This window comes from Myzus persicae, unplaced genomic scaffold (assembly GCF_001856785.1).
Source record: "Myzus persicae strain clone G006 unplaced genomic scaffold, MPER_G0061.0, whole genome shotgun sequence".
NCBI lineage: Eukaryota > Metazoa > Arthropoda > Insecta > Hemiptera > Aphididae > Myzus > Myzus persicae.
Genome location: NW_019100468.1, coordinates 1,353,930 through 1,373,257, shown reverse-complemented (window position 1 = coordinate 1,373,257; position 19,328 = coordinate 1,353,930). Strand labels below are relative to the sequence as shown.

Below are 19,328 nucleotides of genomic sequence, written 5' to 3'. Positions count from 1 at the left end.
GCAAATAATATGGGTCAATCGCCCGTGCCGCATAGGTGGTATATGCGTGGTTATAACAACGGCGTTATGGTTTGACGTGATAAATTACAAGGTGACGCGCAAAGACAAGACAAATATATATATTATAATAATATGTATAAACGCGCCATGTTATCAGACAATAATACAATAATTATGGCCCCGAGGGTACCCATGTCCCATACTATACTATATTATATAGTTGTTACATTAATTATAATTTATATTGTAACAGCAAGGTACAGTCGTCCAGTTTATACTCGCTGCAGCCCACCGTGGTGTCGTTGCATTGGCATGTGCACATGATTATTATACTATACTGGAAGAATGGAAACAAATTACTCTATAGAATGATTTTAGCTGTATAGGAGTATGTAACCTTAATAAGCTTCCAAAATTAAGAACAACGATTTATTTGAGAGCACCCATCGTGGATTTTTTGAAGTTACAGAATTAGGTTTGTCCTTTGCAAAATACCTTTTGAATAACTTTTCACGTCTCCTCACAAACAGCAGTGTACAAGTCCAAACGCTGGATTCGCATCACAGGCTTTCGCACTTATACCGCTGGAATACATACATTGCATAATTGTTATGAAAAAAAAAAAGCATAAACGTGGGTATTTAAGAGGTATTAATAATTAGGTATATATACGATCCACAAGATTGCCTGTAACCAAAAGGTACATCCATCCGGATAGGTAAAGGTTTGCGAGAAAATTACATTTCAGATCTGGGAGTCGGAGGCGATGCAATGTGATGCATAAGCGCGAAAACCTGAGGAATGCCATTGCACCATTCCATATTACACCTAACCACTCTCAAATCCAACCCTCTGAATATGATATAAGATGTGAATAATATAATTATTTATGTTAGACCAGAAAATGTTCACGTCACACTGGGCACAAAACGTAATCTGCGTAAACTTTCGAAACGAACGCGGCCTATTGTAGTCGTCATTAATTATTATTATTTTAATAGATTATTGAACGTTTGACGGATGTTTAAAATCGATTATATTTAATATAATATTGTATCGCGCTGCAGCGGTTACGGTAAGTGTACAATACGATCCGGACGCGTGTTTGCGCGTTACAGTCACCTCGAGTATTTGGTTCAGGGACCATTGGGTCGAAAAAAAAAAATAATACAATATAATGCTGCATTACACGGCACCCGCTTCACAAAGAGGCACAGTGTTGGGCGAATCGCATTATTATCATAATATAATAATAAACGATAGATAAGATAAATAGTATTCTATCGTCGGAGCAGAATCGTCAAACAGTGTCAATCCATATAGGTATTATAATATATATATATATTTACACAATGTATTATAATATATTCATATCATATATTGTCGTGAACGGCTAAAAGCGGTGAAAGTTTAGATCGATTCAGATTATTCATCGGACACACAATATTATGTCTACCGATATGAGTTTACGCATGGCACTATCGTGCGTGGTGCATCTTAATGTAGCAGAAAACTAGCAAAGTACGTTCGATATGATGTGCCGATACCGACGTTACGGTAATGGGTATAAAAATTATCCACCACAATACAATATGATTACACATAGATAAGTACCGCTCGCAGACCGTCCACTTGATACATAGGAATACAATATATATAGGTCATAACTTCCGATTCTTATACGCGGATGACGCTTAAATAATATGCAAATCGTCCGTCGTTATATTATTGCAATCACAGCGAGATGACAAATATTGGACGTCTGTACACACACATCGGGGACACGTATTATCCGACAACATCGTCTTATATACACGCCTATGATTTATATCATTACACACAATATACACCGACTGACGGTGTGACAACGAGAGTAAAATATAATTTAATATATAGCTGTATTCCTAACTAGTAACTGCAGCATCTGTTACATTATCGCAATAGGCGAGTGTGGGCTGCAGCTATCGATCGAGGGTTTTGTTTTTTTTCCAAGTCGGCTGCTGTACAACCTACATTGGTCCAAGGAATTCGTTTCGATACGAAACGTATAAGGCATGAAAATGTCCAACTTCGAGGCGACTAATTAGACGCACGCAACATATACACGCGTTGATCTGCGCCAAGGTCTACCCCGTCCGAGTGGTTTTGTATCTATTTATAATCTTATCAAATCTTTCATTGCACGTAAAGAATCCTGTTAACATGAAACGTACATATCGGTAGCTTAACGTATTCAAACATACGAGTATACACATTTCATAGGTTAACTTTTTGTTTCACTGTCCCGAAAAGCAGTTCGATGCACGCGTGATTGGATCTTTCCTTCTAACCACCGCTTTGGTGACGACAATTTTTTGTTCGTTTAGTATACATCATGCCATATTGTGCAATCGTTTACCGACCTTTTATATATTCAGTGTCTTTTTTTATACAGCAACTGATTACACGGTATATACCTACTATCATACACGTGATAGCGTCAGTATGAAGGCGCAGACGAAGACCGACAGAACAGGTCACCAAAGACCGCGGTTGAAAGCATTTTAGTAAGTGTACATAGTACATACCATAAATATACTTATATGCGGATACACGCACTAGAAAACCACGGTAATCGTAAAAGTCCTATCGAACGACAGGTTAATCTATAATGACACGAATAGGATTTTAAAAATGACTTGAATTCAACTTAACGTCTACACTTGAGATAAAGTATTGTTTGCACTTTTAGCCACAAGTTTCTCAAATTTCTTACAATAATGGGAACATTTTAAAATATTTTTATATGATTTTGGCCATTTGGCTTGATTTGAGCGGGAAATATAAAACCGAATACGTTCTGCAGCCGGCCGTTCTGGAGACTTCGCGGGGCATTCTAACCAGTTTTCAGTATAATTTTACATCCGTAGATCGTTCGGTAAACGATACCAAAATTAACATTTATTCCCACATGGCATGCGTGTACGACATACAGCTACAAATCATCGCCGCTAACCATCCCATCTTAAACCATCGCCACCTGCATTACTATAGGCTATAATCGTAGACTTCAATACTTAAACGTACTACGTTATATAAGTATCAACTCAGCCTGTAGCGGCAATCATTGCTATACGCCGCAAAATAATTATTTTCTTACGACAACTATGCGTACACGACATAGTAATTGATCGTTATATATATATTTATCAGTAGCAGAATATAATATACACGACTAGGACACAAACATACGAGCCATTAGCTCAATCACTTTGAAATCACTGCCCATTAAAACGCGACTTCATATCGTGGTATCGGTTACCTATATAAAATAAATCGATAGGTTTTCCTGGCTCAATTTCGAAATATTAAATGGGCTAAGCATGAATTAGCCGAGGCCGTCTATAACACGAATTCGTCGAGGGCACAAATATTTTTCTCCCCCAAACTGTTCTACTATCAATAGTTAACCGCGCGAACGAAACTCGAGGACCGATATCTCTAAACCGTATTTATAAACTAAAATTCACTCTCGAGCTTATAAAAGAATCATATGAATTATACAGGCGTATTCTGTATCGGCCCTATATATTAAAATTAAAATATTCGATGGATAATACAGTGTTCAACATTTCCGATTGATCCGGCTCAAGAAAAAACAAACAAAGACGTAAGGTATTATACTGTTAACATTTTTTAGGAGTGTACGATGATTGTGATAGCGAAGGAGCGAGATAAGTGGAGACACGGAAGAAAGATTAGTAGGGAAATGGGACAATATGGGATACGACTCTATATGGTGGTATCTACCTAATCAAACTTCATGCCATATTATATACCCTCAAGCCCTGTAGGTCAAAACACATAGACTATACAGTAACCACTAACCACTCTGCAGTTGTACACTATGTATATATAAAGGCAATAACTATATTATCATTAGAATGAAATATTCACTAAATATTTCTAAACATTGATACTTATTTTTTATTTATTATATTTTTATCAATTCTGTATACTGAGTAGTGGAAGGTATTTTTCTGTACTAGCTGGAGAGGATATAAATATGATTAAAATCAACTGAAACTTAAGAAAGAACTTGTCATTAATTTCAACAGAAACCTCTCTGCTGACATAACAAATGAATTTGTTTAAAAAAATAATATTTAACTCTATGATGAGGGGGAGGGAGCAATATTTGTTGAGCAGTAAGGGCCACATTTTCAAAATAACTTAATCAAGCCCTGTTCGTAACTCACTTTGAGGACTTTGGAACCTTGACGATGGGCAGCGGGTCGGTGGTCCTGAGCGGTTCAGCCGAAATGGCCTGACGAGTGGGCCGGCCCTTGAACGAAGACCCTGCCGAGTGGCCATGATGATCGCCGCCGTTGCAGCAACCACCGCCGCCGCCGCCACCGCTACACACGACCAGATCGTCGGCCGACATCTGGATGGCCATAATGTGATGGGTGAGCGGCCGAACCACCTGTCGGAACTTGTCGATCTCGTTGCGCAGGTGCCGGACGCTAGCGTCGCGCTCGTCGAGCCGGTGCTCCAGCCGGGCGATGTAGTCGTCTTTCTTCCTCGACTCGGACGTCCGGCGGGCCAGCTCGCGCTCCAGGTCCCGCAACCTGTTCATCACGGACGTGCTCATCGCGAGTGCGGACGGCGTATAACACGCGGGTCGGTCGCCACAGACGGTGCTACGATTACTATCTGCTGTATTATGCTATCGTACCGTCGTTTACACGTATATCGCGGCGCAGTGTATATATTATGTAGCTGCAGTGTGGTTTCGGACGCGTCGAACCGACTGTCGTACACGCGCGGCGGTGCGCTGTTGCGTTTAAGCGTTCTGTGCGTATAGTATGAGATTTCCCCTCCGCTGTCTCGTCGCGAGCAGACTGCCGCTGCAACACAACCGGGTCAAGGATCTGTAAAACGATGATCGATTTCAATTCCGCGCGCGGCGACCGGCCGGCCGCAAGGTCCTCCGGTCGGAACGCGCCTCGAAAACCGGCCGCGGGAGTTATAGGTAGAACATAATAATAATAATAATAATAATAATAGTAACAATAACACGACAAATGTGTGAGGCGTCAAATAACGATATTATCAATCGCGACTATCGTTGTAATATACACGGACCTTTCGGTGGGTGGGTGAGGTGACGAAAATTCGTGATACGAGGAGTTCCTACCGCGGTTGCTGCGATGACGATTTTGGCTTGCGCATTATTTTTAAACGCATTTTACGTAAAGTAATTAACTTTAATATTATATTACATTTCATATTATATACAATAAACGAGCTCGTAAAAAAAATGAGTAGGTACATACGCACATAGTACGTGTGATGCTGTATTGTGTGCGTGCGCACAGTATAATATACGTCGTTGAACGACGATTTAACTCCACCGTAATTTACGACTTTGGCTTGTTTTTATTTTTCGTTGGTCTCGTTTTTATTATAATATTTATTTTGATCGTAAACGAACATTATTTTTGAGCGGTTATTAAAACCTTTGGGGGCTTTTGCCACAGTCCTATATTTAGAAGGGGCTAACTCAAATATTTTTTATGACGAAATTATCATATACCTATTTATATTATCGATCTGTATCACGCGTACCTCTACCAGAAACACAAGTGAAATGAGGGAGGTGGTATTCATGATGAATTTAGGAATTTTGGAGGGACTTGACAGGGCTTTGGAAGGACTGTGTCAGCGGGAACGCGGAATATGTCCTGGAACGGACTTGGGATTGGGGATCGGAGACTTATGTCTCTACCAAACGCATGACGTATTGAGTTCACCTGCAGCTATACTATAATAACGCATAGGTACATGGCAGATATTATAAGGCCTTGTCGTTAACAGGCACGTACACAGAAACAAGTTCAGTCGGTGGGAGGAGGTCATAAATCATAATCAATTTAAACAACAGATAAAAAATCATAATATAATTACATAAGTAGAAGATATATTTGTTTAAAATTTAGGGGGGGGGGGTGAGTCGATATACGTGCCCGGTGTTAATTTTACTATAGAACTATTCGGTATTTCTGTCCACGTTCAGCTTTCACGCTATGTAAACCCTCCTCGCCGATATACGCATGCGGAATGCAGACTACTTATATCAATAATATATGTTATATGCGGATTAATGGTCTGAACTCTGAATAGACAAAATGCAGTAAGATCTAAAGTTACTAAATGTTATGCGAACAAATTTTTCGAAATACAGCAGAATTCGCATCGAACAGACGAAATCCAATTTTGCAAGAAGCCTTGTTTTGAAAAAGTTGTGTTTTATTGACAAATAAAAATTAAATAAAAGTTCAAACACAGCCGATATTGCTTCGCGTCACCCTCTGAAAACAATGACCGCTACCACAAACGAGATAACTATATGAGGCAGGATTTCAAAATTATATAATATGACGAATCTGTAAAGATATTGGTTGACGAGAATCATCGTTGATCTTCGACTAGATGAAAACTACCATGGTCGTGGTTGCAGTCTACACTTGTGTTTCTCGACGTTTCTACTGTGGTGGCCCCCGAAATGAACATTTAGAAACGCTAACCTAACCTAACAATTATGATATGATATTTTACACCCGCGAGTGTACATTTTAAGCTTTCGAGGACGGAAAAGCCGGACGACCTATACCTATGTGCATTACAATATTATACACGCACACATGCAACGATCGCGCTCGTCAGGAGGTACGTACGCTGTGTGGACGGAACCGGAAACGACGCTGAGGGAGATATTCGGGCGGAACGAATTGTAATTTGTTCGGAATATTATTTTATACTAATATTATTGGTAAAAAAGTATACTGATGACGCGACGGCGGACGGACACCGGTTGGACACCGCACATACGTAGATAGACGCTGGAAACGACTGGTGGCGGCGGCGCGACAAATGTCCGCCGTCGGTGCCCGGGACGTGACGAGCGATCGCCGCCGTCACTCCCACCACGGCAGCCAACGGCAGCCACCTGAGCTTCAAGGTGGGCACCCACGGAGACGCTCGCTTGTCTCCGCCGCCACGCTCGTTTCGTGCGCACAGCACGCGCTACCTCTCTCACACCATCTCACTCTCTCTAACTATATATCTACCAATAAATCTCACCATCTCTGTCTATCAACATTTAGTAACATTTGTTACATACTATACATAAAACATACGCTAAATTGTAAATGCACAATATAGAATTGACCTACACAATATATAATATATGCACTCGCATTATCTATTATTGTTAAAATGACACTGCGCGGTATTCACCGCCACCAACACGAACGAACTCAAATAATATGTTTCATTAACAGCCATATTCAAATTTACAGTAGAGTAGGTAGGTATATTCTCATTTAAAAATAATTAATGACCATGTACTAAGTCGGGTGTACCTAAACTGATCTTGAGTCAAATGCAGCGTGCTACTTGATATTTTCTCCACTGCATCGAAAAACAACAAATTACAGGTATGTTTATGCCTGATTAAAAATTTCAAACAATTTAATTTATAAAGATGAGATTAACTATATAACAACTCAAAAAATAAAAATTCGAATAAGTAAGATGCTATCAGTGAGGTATCCAGGGAAGGTTAGGAATGGGGAGTTATATCTCCCCATTGTCCCAATTTGCTAAGCCCTTCTCCCGAAGTACTCCTCTAGTTGTGGGTATGCCTGTTACACTATAATAAGTATATTCATCTATTATCTCTTTCTCACAATCTCTATCTATAAACATCCATCAATTGTAATATTTGTTAGATTATATATACACAAATTATACACTAAGTAGACATTATAAAAAAGATCTATACAAAATATGTACACTTGACGCTTTTCTACTCCGTCAAAATTATTATTATTAAAATGGCAATGTCAATCAGTTCAGCATTCACCTGCATCAGCAAGAATTAACTCAAATATACAGTTATTCTGTATTCATAGCCATATCATTCGATACACAGTAAAGTGGTACTTATTAAAATAGAGAAATAATTTCATAGAGTTGTAAGCCAAAGTTTGGTTGTACGTCTTTTCTTATACATTGATTAAAACCTCTTGGAAAAGTGCTCAAATCCCCAGATACGGAAAACCTATCTCTATAACGAATATAAATCCTTCCTTTGATAACTATATATAATAAGGTAATTAAGTTTTCTGCTCTTCCCTCGCTCTGACCAAGTTACATTATACATATATCTTATATTTATCTGGGGCGGGTGTTATTATTATTACCATATTTAAATACATACATTGTTGTCGTGCCAGAGAAGAAAATGCGTCCCTGTCGAATTGAAATCGCGTAGGTATCATTGTTATGTGTGAAAAAATATTATTCGCAAACGAGCTTGCGTAGGTCTTTTCTTAGCCCCGTAGTGTCAAGTGGGAAACAAACAAATACGATCGCAAAAACCTGCACTGCTCCCGGAGTATCATTATAATATACGTGGGTTCCACGACTCTCATTCGCAGTTTCAGACCAGACAGAATACAGGTAGGTAGATATACCAAGGCACCCAAATTATGTGTTCGTCGAGCGTTATGATTCTTACTATACCGTGTCGGTAATGAAAGGAAAAAAATATGAAATAATAATAGCAATAATTGGGCGATGGTCGAAAATATACGAATAAATTATACAAACGTCACGCCGCAGGCGCGTCATTCACGACATCGTACGAGTGACAGAATTATTTCCGCGGGCCGCCGACGAGTTTTTTATACTGATTTACGACCTACAGAGGTGAAAACCGTCACGGATCACTGAACGAGTGACTCTAGTGGGCTCAAGTCACTTTTTTATATCTTATTTATTTTGCATTCGAAGTGAAGCGAGGACCCAAGAAACTAAACAACAATTCTCAAATTTCATAAAATTGTAAAATTGTCATGCACATTATTTATGGAGGTGATTACCTACTATTTTTAATGGGGCTTAAAATCTTAACGAACAAATTTCCATGAGAAAATAAATTATGTATCCCACATATATAGGTGATTGTATTATGAATACATCGAAAACAGAAGAAGAACCTCATTTATTATTTGTTCATCATAACTGCAAAAATTGGGATCATAACTTAGATAATCATTTACTTGGGACATTCAAAAAATTACTTAATTTAAGAAATAATTTGAAAATCTAAGAGTGTATCAAAGATCAAACTACATTATTTGTTAATACTGACGTTTTTGAACTAGTTATTAATAATATACATTATGTACATTATTTACTCCATAATTTAGGTCACTATACCAACATATTATAATAAATCAATTTGGATCACACGATATTATATTATTAAGCTACTTATTTTTTTATCAATTCATATAAATAAATAAATAAATATAAATGTAATTATATGTTTTACTGATCGAGCAGTCTCTTTCTAACTAATAAGAGTTATGCCATTAAATTTCTTATACATGGTTATATACATCAATATAATTTCTTAGACTTACTTATCGAAGTAAGTAATGCTTGAACATTACACTTAAAACTTAAAGAAACCCTAATTACAGTTTTAAAAAAATTCCCCACAGTCCTCGCTTATATGTATGTACCTATGTAGGTATTTCCCTTATTTATTGTTTTGAGCGTACCTACCTGCTGTACTATTTATATTTTAATCATTTATTTCTGTTCCAAAAAGTTATAATTGTTTTGAAAAATCTATGATGAGCTTTTTATTTCTTTGAAAGTTGGTCATAATAATAGCTAAAAACATAACCTTGACAAGCTTGTATATTTTATACTAGATTATTATTTTTTGGATTTAAGATTGAGTTTATTTTAATGCATAAGTGCAACCACATTTCATTTTCTCAGTACAATTAAATCACTATCCAGTAATTATTATTAATATGAATATATTAAAAGTACACTTATACCCATCAGCTCCAAATAGATCAGAATGAATTCATTTAACCGAATGGCTATAATTATTTTACAAACCCCATTTTTTTACGTTTAATACAATTAAATTATAAGATACTTAAACTATGATGAATAATTTACATAATATTATAACCTCCGGGGTTTGATTTTTTAACGACTAACGAAACATACGAAAGTAATGAAATGTTTTTTTTGGTATCAATGTGCTTTTTTTTTGACGCGCATTTGAGGTCAAATGTATTTTATTTTGCCAAAGTAATCCTGGCAGATGTCATGCGGTAGTGATAGGACAGCTAATCTGTAATAAAATTTTGTAAACAGACCTAGAATACGTTAATTTATCTATACTAAACAAGTAGACGTTTATTGTGAGTCGGCTATGCAAATGAAAAATTACCAACTCCGCAGTATTCTAACCTGATTATTCGAACCTTAAACTAAAAATATCACCAAAATCTTTGCACGACAGTCAGCTATAATTAATGTTCTATATTATATGTATATAAGAGTGCCAAAAGCGATTTTCGTTTGTCAGTAAAAAAAAAAACTGGAGAAATTAATTAAAAATGTGTTCCAAATTGTACATTTTGTAATAAATATATACACTATAAGTGATCTGGTAAGCATGAGTGACCTTGCAATTGAATGCCTTTTATACGACGATAGTCAATAATTAATTATTGGTATAATGCAAAAATTACAGTCAAACTTAAACTATATAATTCATAGTTATATACATAATGACAACTTTAAATGCAGCATTAAGGTATCACTTAATATCGAATGCGAGGATTTTGATATGCAACCATATAGACATATAGGTATTAAATATTTATATACTATATAAATACAAGTTTATGAAAGGCGTACATAAGAACAAATTATTGAATAGAACGATCCAGCAATCTATTTTAAGGAATAACATTACACATCCCAACAAAGTATTTTGGGTTGAAAAAAAATAGATAATTACTATTTTTAGTGAGATGAGAAACAACGAAAACCACCCTTTTTACTGTTAACTTAGTGGATAGTTTTTTCCACAATGTACTCCAAGTTAAATATCTCTAAGACTCAAGTGTAAGACACTATATTAGTTCAAATATTCAGAAGAACTATTTATTAAATAATTTAAAATAGAAAAAAGGGGTTCTCATTAGAATACAGAAATCATTATTTCCATAAGACACTCTTTGAGTAGTACAAAAAATTTCAAGAATTTGAAAATATGAGCTTTAAGTATAAGTACCTATTTGAAAATTCCAAAAATCAGATTTTGAATAACTACGTAATTGAAAGAAAAGGGAATAGCATGCTTGATTAATCACCAAGTACACTGCACATACTGTAGTTAATTTGTATGACAAAATGTTTCAAATAGTTAAGTTCTAAAGCCTTAAATCAATTGTTTTCAAATTGTTTAGAACTCATCAAGTATCACGGGAAAATAACTGATAATTTAACACAAAACAACAAAAGCATAGAAACTAAGTCAGGAATTATTAATCAAGGATAAAAGTATGTCTGTTCTAATATGTATTATAAGTACTTACTATAATTTAACATCCTATCTTAAGAGTTCGAAATATAAGACAAGATTATTGGCCTAAGAGGCATAGTTACATAGTACATTGTACACTATAACTTAGTCATATGCAAAGATTATAGAGTATACGAAATCTGCAAAGATCTAGAATATCTATGCCTTTTATCAGAAAAGCAATTAAAATGAATTATATAACATTATTAATAATATAACATTTTATAATACAGTCTATCGAATATATCGATTAATAAATTTAAAAAACATCAGGTTAATATTTTAATTTGAAGAAATAAGCCACTTTCAAAAATTATTTACTATCTTTAATTAGGTGAACCGTTGTAAAAAATACAAATACAGGTAACGATTAAAATGAGTGAGTTTATTTAAAAAAAAGTATGAGGTTATTGATTCTTGACTGTTTAGGACTTAAAAACATGATAAGCTTATCATTTCACAGGAAAACAAAAGTCTAGGATTTAGGTCTATTTATCTCAAGTCTTTAGATAATGTGGAATAGTTATTAAGTTTAAAGTCTAACTGTAAGTTAACTTAACATGGATAAAATAATGATTGCGCAATTAAATACTGATTAGAGTAATAAGTAAGGTTTAAGAAAAGAAAAGATTAAACGCACAATAGCCTAAATAATAACTCGTAACATTTTCGGGTTGCTGATTAAAACGAAATAATTATACATAAAACACACTTGACTACTTCAGTAAATTTAGTTTTTAAAATGTATGTATACACTAATCAATGTATAATAGTTAGTATCTATAGTTTTAGTATGACTTTAGTAATATTTTCTGCTATAATGATATACATGGTGATGCACCAAGCATTCTCCTCTACCATATTTTCCTTTAACAGTAAATTTATTCAAATTTTAATTTTTGGAATGTTTACTAAAAGTAGCATACTAGTATATCAATAGACATTTAAGCAATTTAACGAAGGTCCACTGAAGTGATGAACAATTTTCAGAATGAGTTTCGAATGAGAACTACATTTTTTTTATGTTAATTTAATAAATGGTTATATTTATAAATCAAAATTCAAACGAGTCTGAATGAGCAAAACGGGAACGCCAAACAATTTTGGTCCACTAATTCGATGGTAAAAACTTAAAATACTAATGTTACTAATAGGTTCAGTCGTATAATATAATACATATGGTGGTGCATGATAAATAATAATTTTTCTTTTTTTTTATTTATTTTCGTGGCTCGTTTTATTCGTATTAGTGATAACTAGGGCTAAGATTTATACATAAATACATATTTTCACTATGGCATGATAAACTATTCCAGCAAGTGATAAATTCGTTTCAAGCGATTTTTTATAGATTGACCTATATTTGATTTTACATATTTTACAAATTTTGTCATAAATACATGTCTTAACATGTTTCACAATAATTCAATTTTTTTTATCACATATTTAGACAATTTTACCGTTTTAACATGTTACCTTAAGAGTTCAGAGGGTTTAAATTTAAAAGCTTATCATAAGTAAACAAACAGTGTACGACTTATATGTAGTATAAATGTATAATACTATAATATCCTCAGATTGGCTATGTCGACCAAACGTATTTTTGACGTGGCTATATACGGGTTCTGCGTTGAGAAACGATCGTGGCAGTCTACCTAGTACCTCAAATTTTTATTATTTCCATGTTTCGGCTGAAAATTGAGATATCAAATATCTTATAGTGATTATAGTGATTTACAAATATTATTACAAAACGAACGAGTGAACACTGCAATGAGCTGACTGTAGTGCGGTGTCTTATGTGTTTAATTTGTGTTCGTTGTTCGTTATTTACGTGTAATATAAAACCAATAATACCGAAAGTACGATCATCGAAAATTTAAAAATGCACGTTGTTATAAATGTCAATCAAGATAATTATTAATTTTTTTTGTTACATGTTATTATACTACTAGCTGTCCTCCCGGCCTTGCCCGGAAAAAATTGCGACTGAATAAATGTCTTTTTAAGAGTAAATCACATTATATTTTAATTTATAGCTATCCCGCCCCAGCGTTGCCCGTGAGAATTGATTGTAATTATGAAAGTAGTATATTATCAGGTAGGATATCTACCTGAGGACCCCGTGAGTTGAGTACGTAAATGTATAATTTAACTCTAAAGCATCGAAGGTATAACAAATTTAAGTCTAAAAACATTCTTCACAATATCCTTTTTCATTGAAAAAAAAAGATTTTGACTTGAATTTGCCATGCATTGTTATCCATTAAGCGGATAATAAGTACGAATTTGCGAACTAAAATGTCACCCACGAAAGCTAAAAAATCAACAAAAACACCGGTTTTTATCATTTAGTTTTTTGATTTAAAAGTTAACCGTACGAAAAAAAAAGTTTGAGATACAATTATTTTTCAATAAGCATTATATTATAGATGTTTCTAAATAATTTTGCTTTAAAACACAAATCTGGATAAGATTATTTTATGATTACGGATAAATTTTTATTAGAGTTATTTTTGTTGCCTTGAATAAGTTTCAAAAATTGATTGAAATAAACTACTTTTAATTTTCTAAAACTAGATGTATCAAAGATCAATTTATCAAAGTAAATATATTTTTAAATTCATAAACGAAATCAGTAGACATAGTTTCAAATTAATACCCAAACTAGTTTTTAGTAATCAATAATCAGTATTTTGCAGAAATTGATGTATAAAACCGATTATTATTATCATTTTTATTAAGCTTCATACTCAAACTAGTTACAGAAATCATTTTAAATCACGAAATCACATTGTTTACAATGTTATGCTTAAAATCGTTGTTTGTTTACTAAAATAAAACCATGTGTAATTTTGTTCAAACGATCAAAAAAAACTATTCCGATGCTTTAGTGTACATAATAGTACAATGACTAATGTAATACGGTTAATGACATAATCGTATGCTATATATAATAAAAGCCGACAGGTACACAATACAAAAAAACACTATTTGGAATATTAGGGCAAATAAAACCGACCCAAAACTACTCGTAGCGACGTCTATCCGTCGAATGACGCACAGACGTTGGTCGGCGCCGTCGTCCGCCAGATGGCGGTAAAACCAACGTCGGCCACTTAGGTATTGTTAATTCCGTGCGTCTTCACGCGAGTGGGCAAGACGGTGTGCGTTGGGTCTCCGAGCGGATCACCGGCAACGGTCCAGATGATAAATTATATAAAACATCACAGCTGACCATCGACCACGACCACGGTTGATCTCTTATCGCTATCGTTTCGTTCGTTCGGATCGCGAGCAACCGTTCCGAGTCCGATGAGTGTTTTATGGTATCCATCCATCGGTGGCGACGCGTGGGTCGAAAACCGTATCTCGCGTAAATAATAATAAATTATGTTGTGGCCACAGATATATACTAATACTAATTAGTATATATCTGTGGTTGTGGCATTATCAATAATCACATTTGCAATATTTACGACGACGACGAAGATAATAATAATAATAATAATAATAATAATGATGACGAACTATAGATGACGGAGCGACCGCATTTTACGACGTCCGACCACGGACGGCCGCATAACGGCGGCGGAGGAGACGGCCGACCGAATAATGGGTGAGAAGTTTGGCATCGTCGCCGGACGACGGCTTCGCTTAGTCGTCGACACACCGGGTCCGAGCGTCGCACGCGCGCCCGCCCCAAGGTCAACTCGATTAGAAAAATATACTATTTATATAACGCGCAGATTTCGTTGAACAAACCTTCCTTTGCAACACTCGTCCGTCTTCGCGATTCTTCTCCATCTATCTCAACCGTCCTCCTAGTGCACGTGGGTACCTACTGCGAGAAATTCCGGTCGCGTCGACTACAACTCTACCCATTTTCTTACGATATATTATTTTTATTTTTTTTTATTATTGGGCCGTACATCGGTGTGACGGGCTCCCTTAGACAACGTGGCGATGACACAGTGTATATGTATACATGAGGTATTCAACCTGTGCGAAAATTTGTCAAGTGACCCGCACAAGAGGAAAAAAATAAAAATTATCTTTATATTTCCTTAACGATTTGAGAGCCTCCAGAATGTCGTGAAGAGACGAACGTGGGATGAATTAGTCTCAATACTTCTGGGGTACATAAAACTTTATAATTATCATCGTCGATTTTAAGCCGGTACGCAGGAAGAGGGAGTTCACCCTCCCCTCCACACAGTGATAACATTTGTTGCAATGTGTATGGCATTATTATGTCTAGTTTCCCTCCTCTCCTAAACTTATATCCAAAAATAGCAAGTACTTATACAACATGAGTAAAATATCACGCCGGCGAGAAAACCAGCTGTGCGGAGTTGGATTATAATTATTAATATTGTGGTGTTCCGTCGGGCGTTAGGTACCTACTATCAATAAAATATAAAATGTCGACCGAAAATGCGTTTAAATAGACGGCGGCAAACATCAATATAATGATCGCACGATATTAAAATGCAGGATGTACGACGCACGACAATTTACAATTGGACGTCCCATGATGAGTCGTGGCCCGGTGGCCGAGTCTCGTCGTTACAGTGTTTATTTACTACTACAATAATATTACAATACTGTTTTTTATGACTATTATTATTTATTTGTATTGTTATCACTGGCGTCACCCAATATTATTATAACGTTCACCAATCAACGACAAACGTATGTTTGAAAAAAAATTTTATTCTTTCGATTTTTGCGTATTTATTATTTACATATTTAGACGGACAAAGATACAGTATATGGCCTTCACATTAGACGGTAATTATTGTACAATATTATTACACACCCACCCCGGGATTTAAATTGATACAAAGTTACAATTGACCAGCAGTCTCTCTGCCACATGTCCTAAAAATATTTTTAAAAATTGCTGGTTGGCAAGAGAAAAATACTTACGCATAATATTACGAGAACAAATTATTTTATGTATTAAGTACTTAAGTAAACGTTATAAATTATAACTTGAAATTGTGTCCAATACTATAGTTATTATTACGAAAGTTAAAATGTACGATGTATATTGCAGACGGATATTCAATATTATACGATTAAAGAGTATATTAATATGATGACCTAGTCTAGAGGTCGTAATCGAAATCTAAGAAAGAAAATAAACAATATTCAAGTAACAGAGTCCGTCTGTTTCAGTATAATCTGTGTTTACGACAATCGTCGTCATTTTATTATAGTAATTTATTGTGAAATATGTTCGCGATACCTCATTTAATAAAAATGTATGAGTACAGTAGAGAACAGCTATAGTGAAATTCAAATGACCGATATTTCACCTACAGTACTACCATTACCATATAATGTATATTATTGTTATTTCCTTAAAACGTAACATTTGCATAATGCCTATTATACATACCTATTTTATACACATTAACCGAACACCACGATTTACAGTAGATATTACTATTTACTTTTACAATGTAAGTTAACTACTGGATTTTGATAACATATACCTTAATACCTCAATAATTGTAACTGAAATAATAAAACTACAACATCAAAACATTTTCAACCTACTATAGGTATACAATATGCCAAGGTCTCGCTCGCTTAAATAGGTATATAATATAATATTATACAATTGGTATTTAATAACTCAAATTTTAAAAAAGTTGTAATAAATTAACACTGTATTTTAAAAATATTTATAAAAATAAATTTATTGACGGAAAAATTGTACCTGTATGTAAGCGTTATGCATAAAACTTCAAGCGGTTCGTTGTATCCTAGTTTTGTCAAGACTTGGTTCATAGTTAACCATACGAAATTCTAGGGGAGATAATCCTCAACTTCCCCCCTCCCAACATTAGTACACCCCTAGGTGTACCCATACAAAAATGTGAAGAAGGGGTTCTATAAAAAAAAATAACACAAATAACTACTGTTTAAAAAAAAAATTCACTTTAAAATGTATAGAAAACAATTTTGGTAGGGGCGTGTTAACCCCTAACATTACCAGTGTGTGTTATTGACCCCACCAAGTAGTAAGTACTAACCGATATTTAATTTATGATGGTAATTAAAAGGGTCTCCTCTGTTGTTGATACACAAGTGCGTAAATTATAAATAAGATTAGCTGTCCCTTTGACCCTATCATGCTACTTATGAATTATTATTAATTACCTATATGATTATCTTGCTTGTATTCTTAAATATAGATAGTAATTTAATAATAATATAATACTAAGTACAGATGAGAAATACTCTATATACCTATTTCAATTACCTACATGAAGTTCCTATGTATATAAAATATTTTATGAGTCGTTAAAAAAATATATCAAATTAATGATCACAGATATAAGACGTTTATACAACTATAATGGAGGTAATAAATAAAATAGGTATTTAAATGCCGTGGCCCATGAGACGTGATCGTTTGATTGAAACGTGCGGTGTATCATAAACTAATTGACATAACATTATAGGTTTAAACGTTACGACAAATTGATAATATGCCAAGTGTATACAAAGTGACACGACCGCGACGTTGTTATATTAGAACATATTGTGTCTACCACTTTTGATAATACATTTCCGTCATCAGATTATAATATAACTGTATAAGACTCAATCGGACTTTCCAATATCAATCGATATGTTATGAAAACCTGTAGGTACTTGGAAATATAGTAAAAAAAATCACCTAGAACTGTCTGTAAAAAATTAGACTAAGTCTTTAAGATTGTAAATAAATACCGTATAGTCAGTGACGCAGAAATCATCAATTACGTCATTGGCAAGATTATTATATTTATTATTTAAAATAAAATTATACTTATATTTTATATTAAGCCTTTATTTTTATTTTATTTTTTGTTCAGAGCAGAGCAAAAAAAAATGGTTAAATTTTCAACTTTAGAGGTAATTTCTGGAAGAAAATTGAATCTAGTTGTTACATTGGAAAGGCCAAAATTGATAATGCATTTTTCATAACGATCAGGAAAAAATAAAGAATAGGGAAAACAAAAATGTTTAAGAAACAAGAGACTATTTTTTTTTTTTTGAAACTCCAAAACGAATAATCCTATGTTCATAAAAAAAATTGAGGTTTTTCCTGCTGTTTGCAGGTAATTTAAATTTTTATATTTTAAATTAATTTTTGTATTAACTACTCATGCCTAAGATTTAAATATTGAATATAATAGGTTCCCCATAAGTTTAAAAAAAAATTAAGCATAATTCCGCAAATATTTTTATGAGTCTTTTTTACGAAACTGAATGATTCATATTTTGTTAATAACGATTTATCATCAAAAGATTTTCTTATTTTGTTGTAATTCAAATATGATAAACCGCAGGTAATTGAAATTTTCACCAAATTTCTAAATGATTGTATTATTATTTCTTACACGATATGGTTTAATTTTCTAAATATTTTTATTATTTTTTATTTAAGGCTTATGGATCTATCGTTTATCTTTGTTCAGTAGTTCAGAGTCTACATAATATTATGGTTTATTTTATTGTACTGTATGTATCTATGTAAATTAATTTGTATGGGCATGACATTCGATATAACTGATAGACTTTCTTATAAAATGTACTTTGTATATGATGATGATGAATAAATATATCGATGTGAACTAGTGCATAATATATTCCATTTTGGACTATCAATGCAATAATTAATCTTATACAATATGAAGTACAAGTAATTAACTACATAATATTATAGATACAGCTTAAAATAAATGAAAACGTTTTCAGGAAAAGTTAAAAAAAAAAAGTCTCTTGGCATTTTAATATGCAAGTTTTTAGGGCACTCCCACTCAAAAATGTGTTTATGGCATAAATATTAAACAAAAACACATCATAATTTATT

The 19,328-nt window shown here is 34.1% G+C and overlaps 1 protein-coding gene across 3 annotated transcripts in view; it reads right to left on the bottom strand.

Annotated features, from left to right (window-relative positions):
• LOC111036895 (cGMP-dependent protein kinase, isozyme 2 forms cD4/T1/T3A/T3B) overlaps positions 1-19,328 on the bottom strand; it is a 123,416-nt gene that overhangs the window by 56,021 nt on the left and 48,067 nt on the right. The window contains exon 1 of one of the 3 annotated variants that reach the window (XM_022321855.1): positions 4,239-4,882. The exons of the other annotated variants lie outside the window; for them this stretch is intronic. Coding sequence (XP_022177547.1) covers positions 4,239-4,633 — 395 coding nt within the window. The 5' untranslated portion in view covers positions 4,634-4,882. Of the gene's footprint in view, positions 1-4,238; positions 4,883-19,328 lie in introns of those variants that run through there. 3 annotated transcript variants of the gene reach the window in all.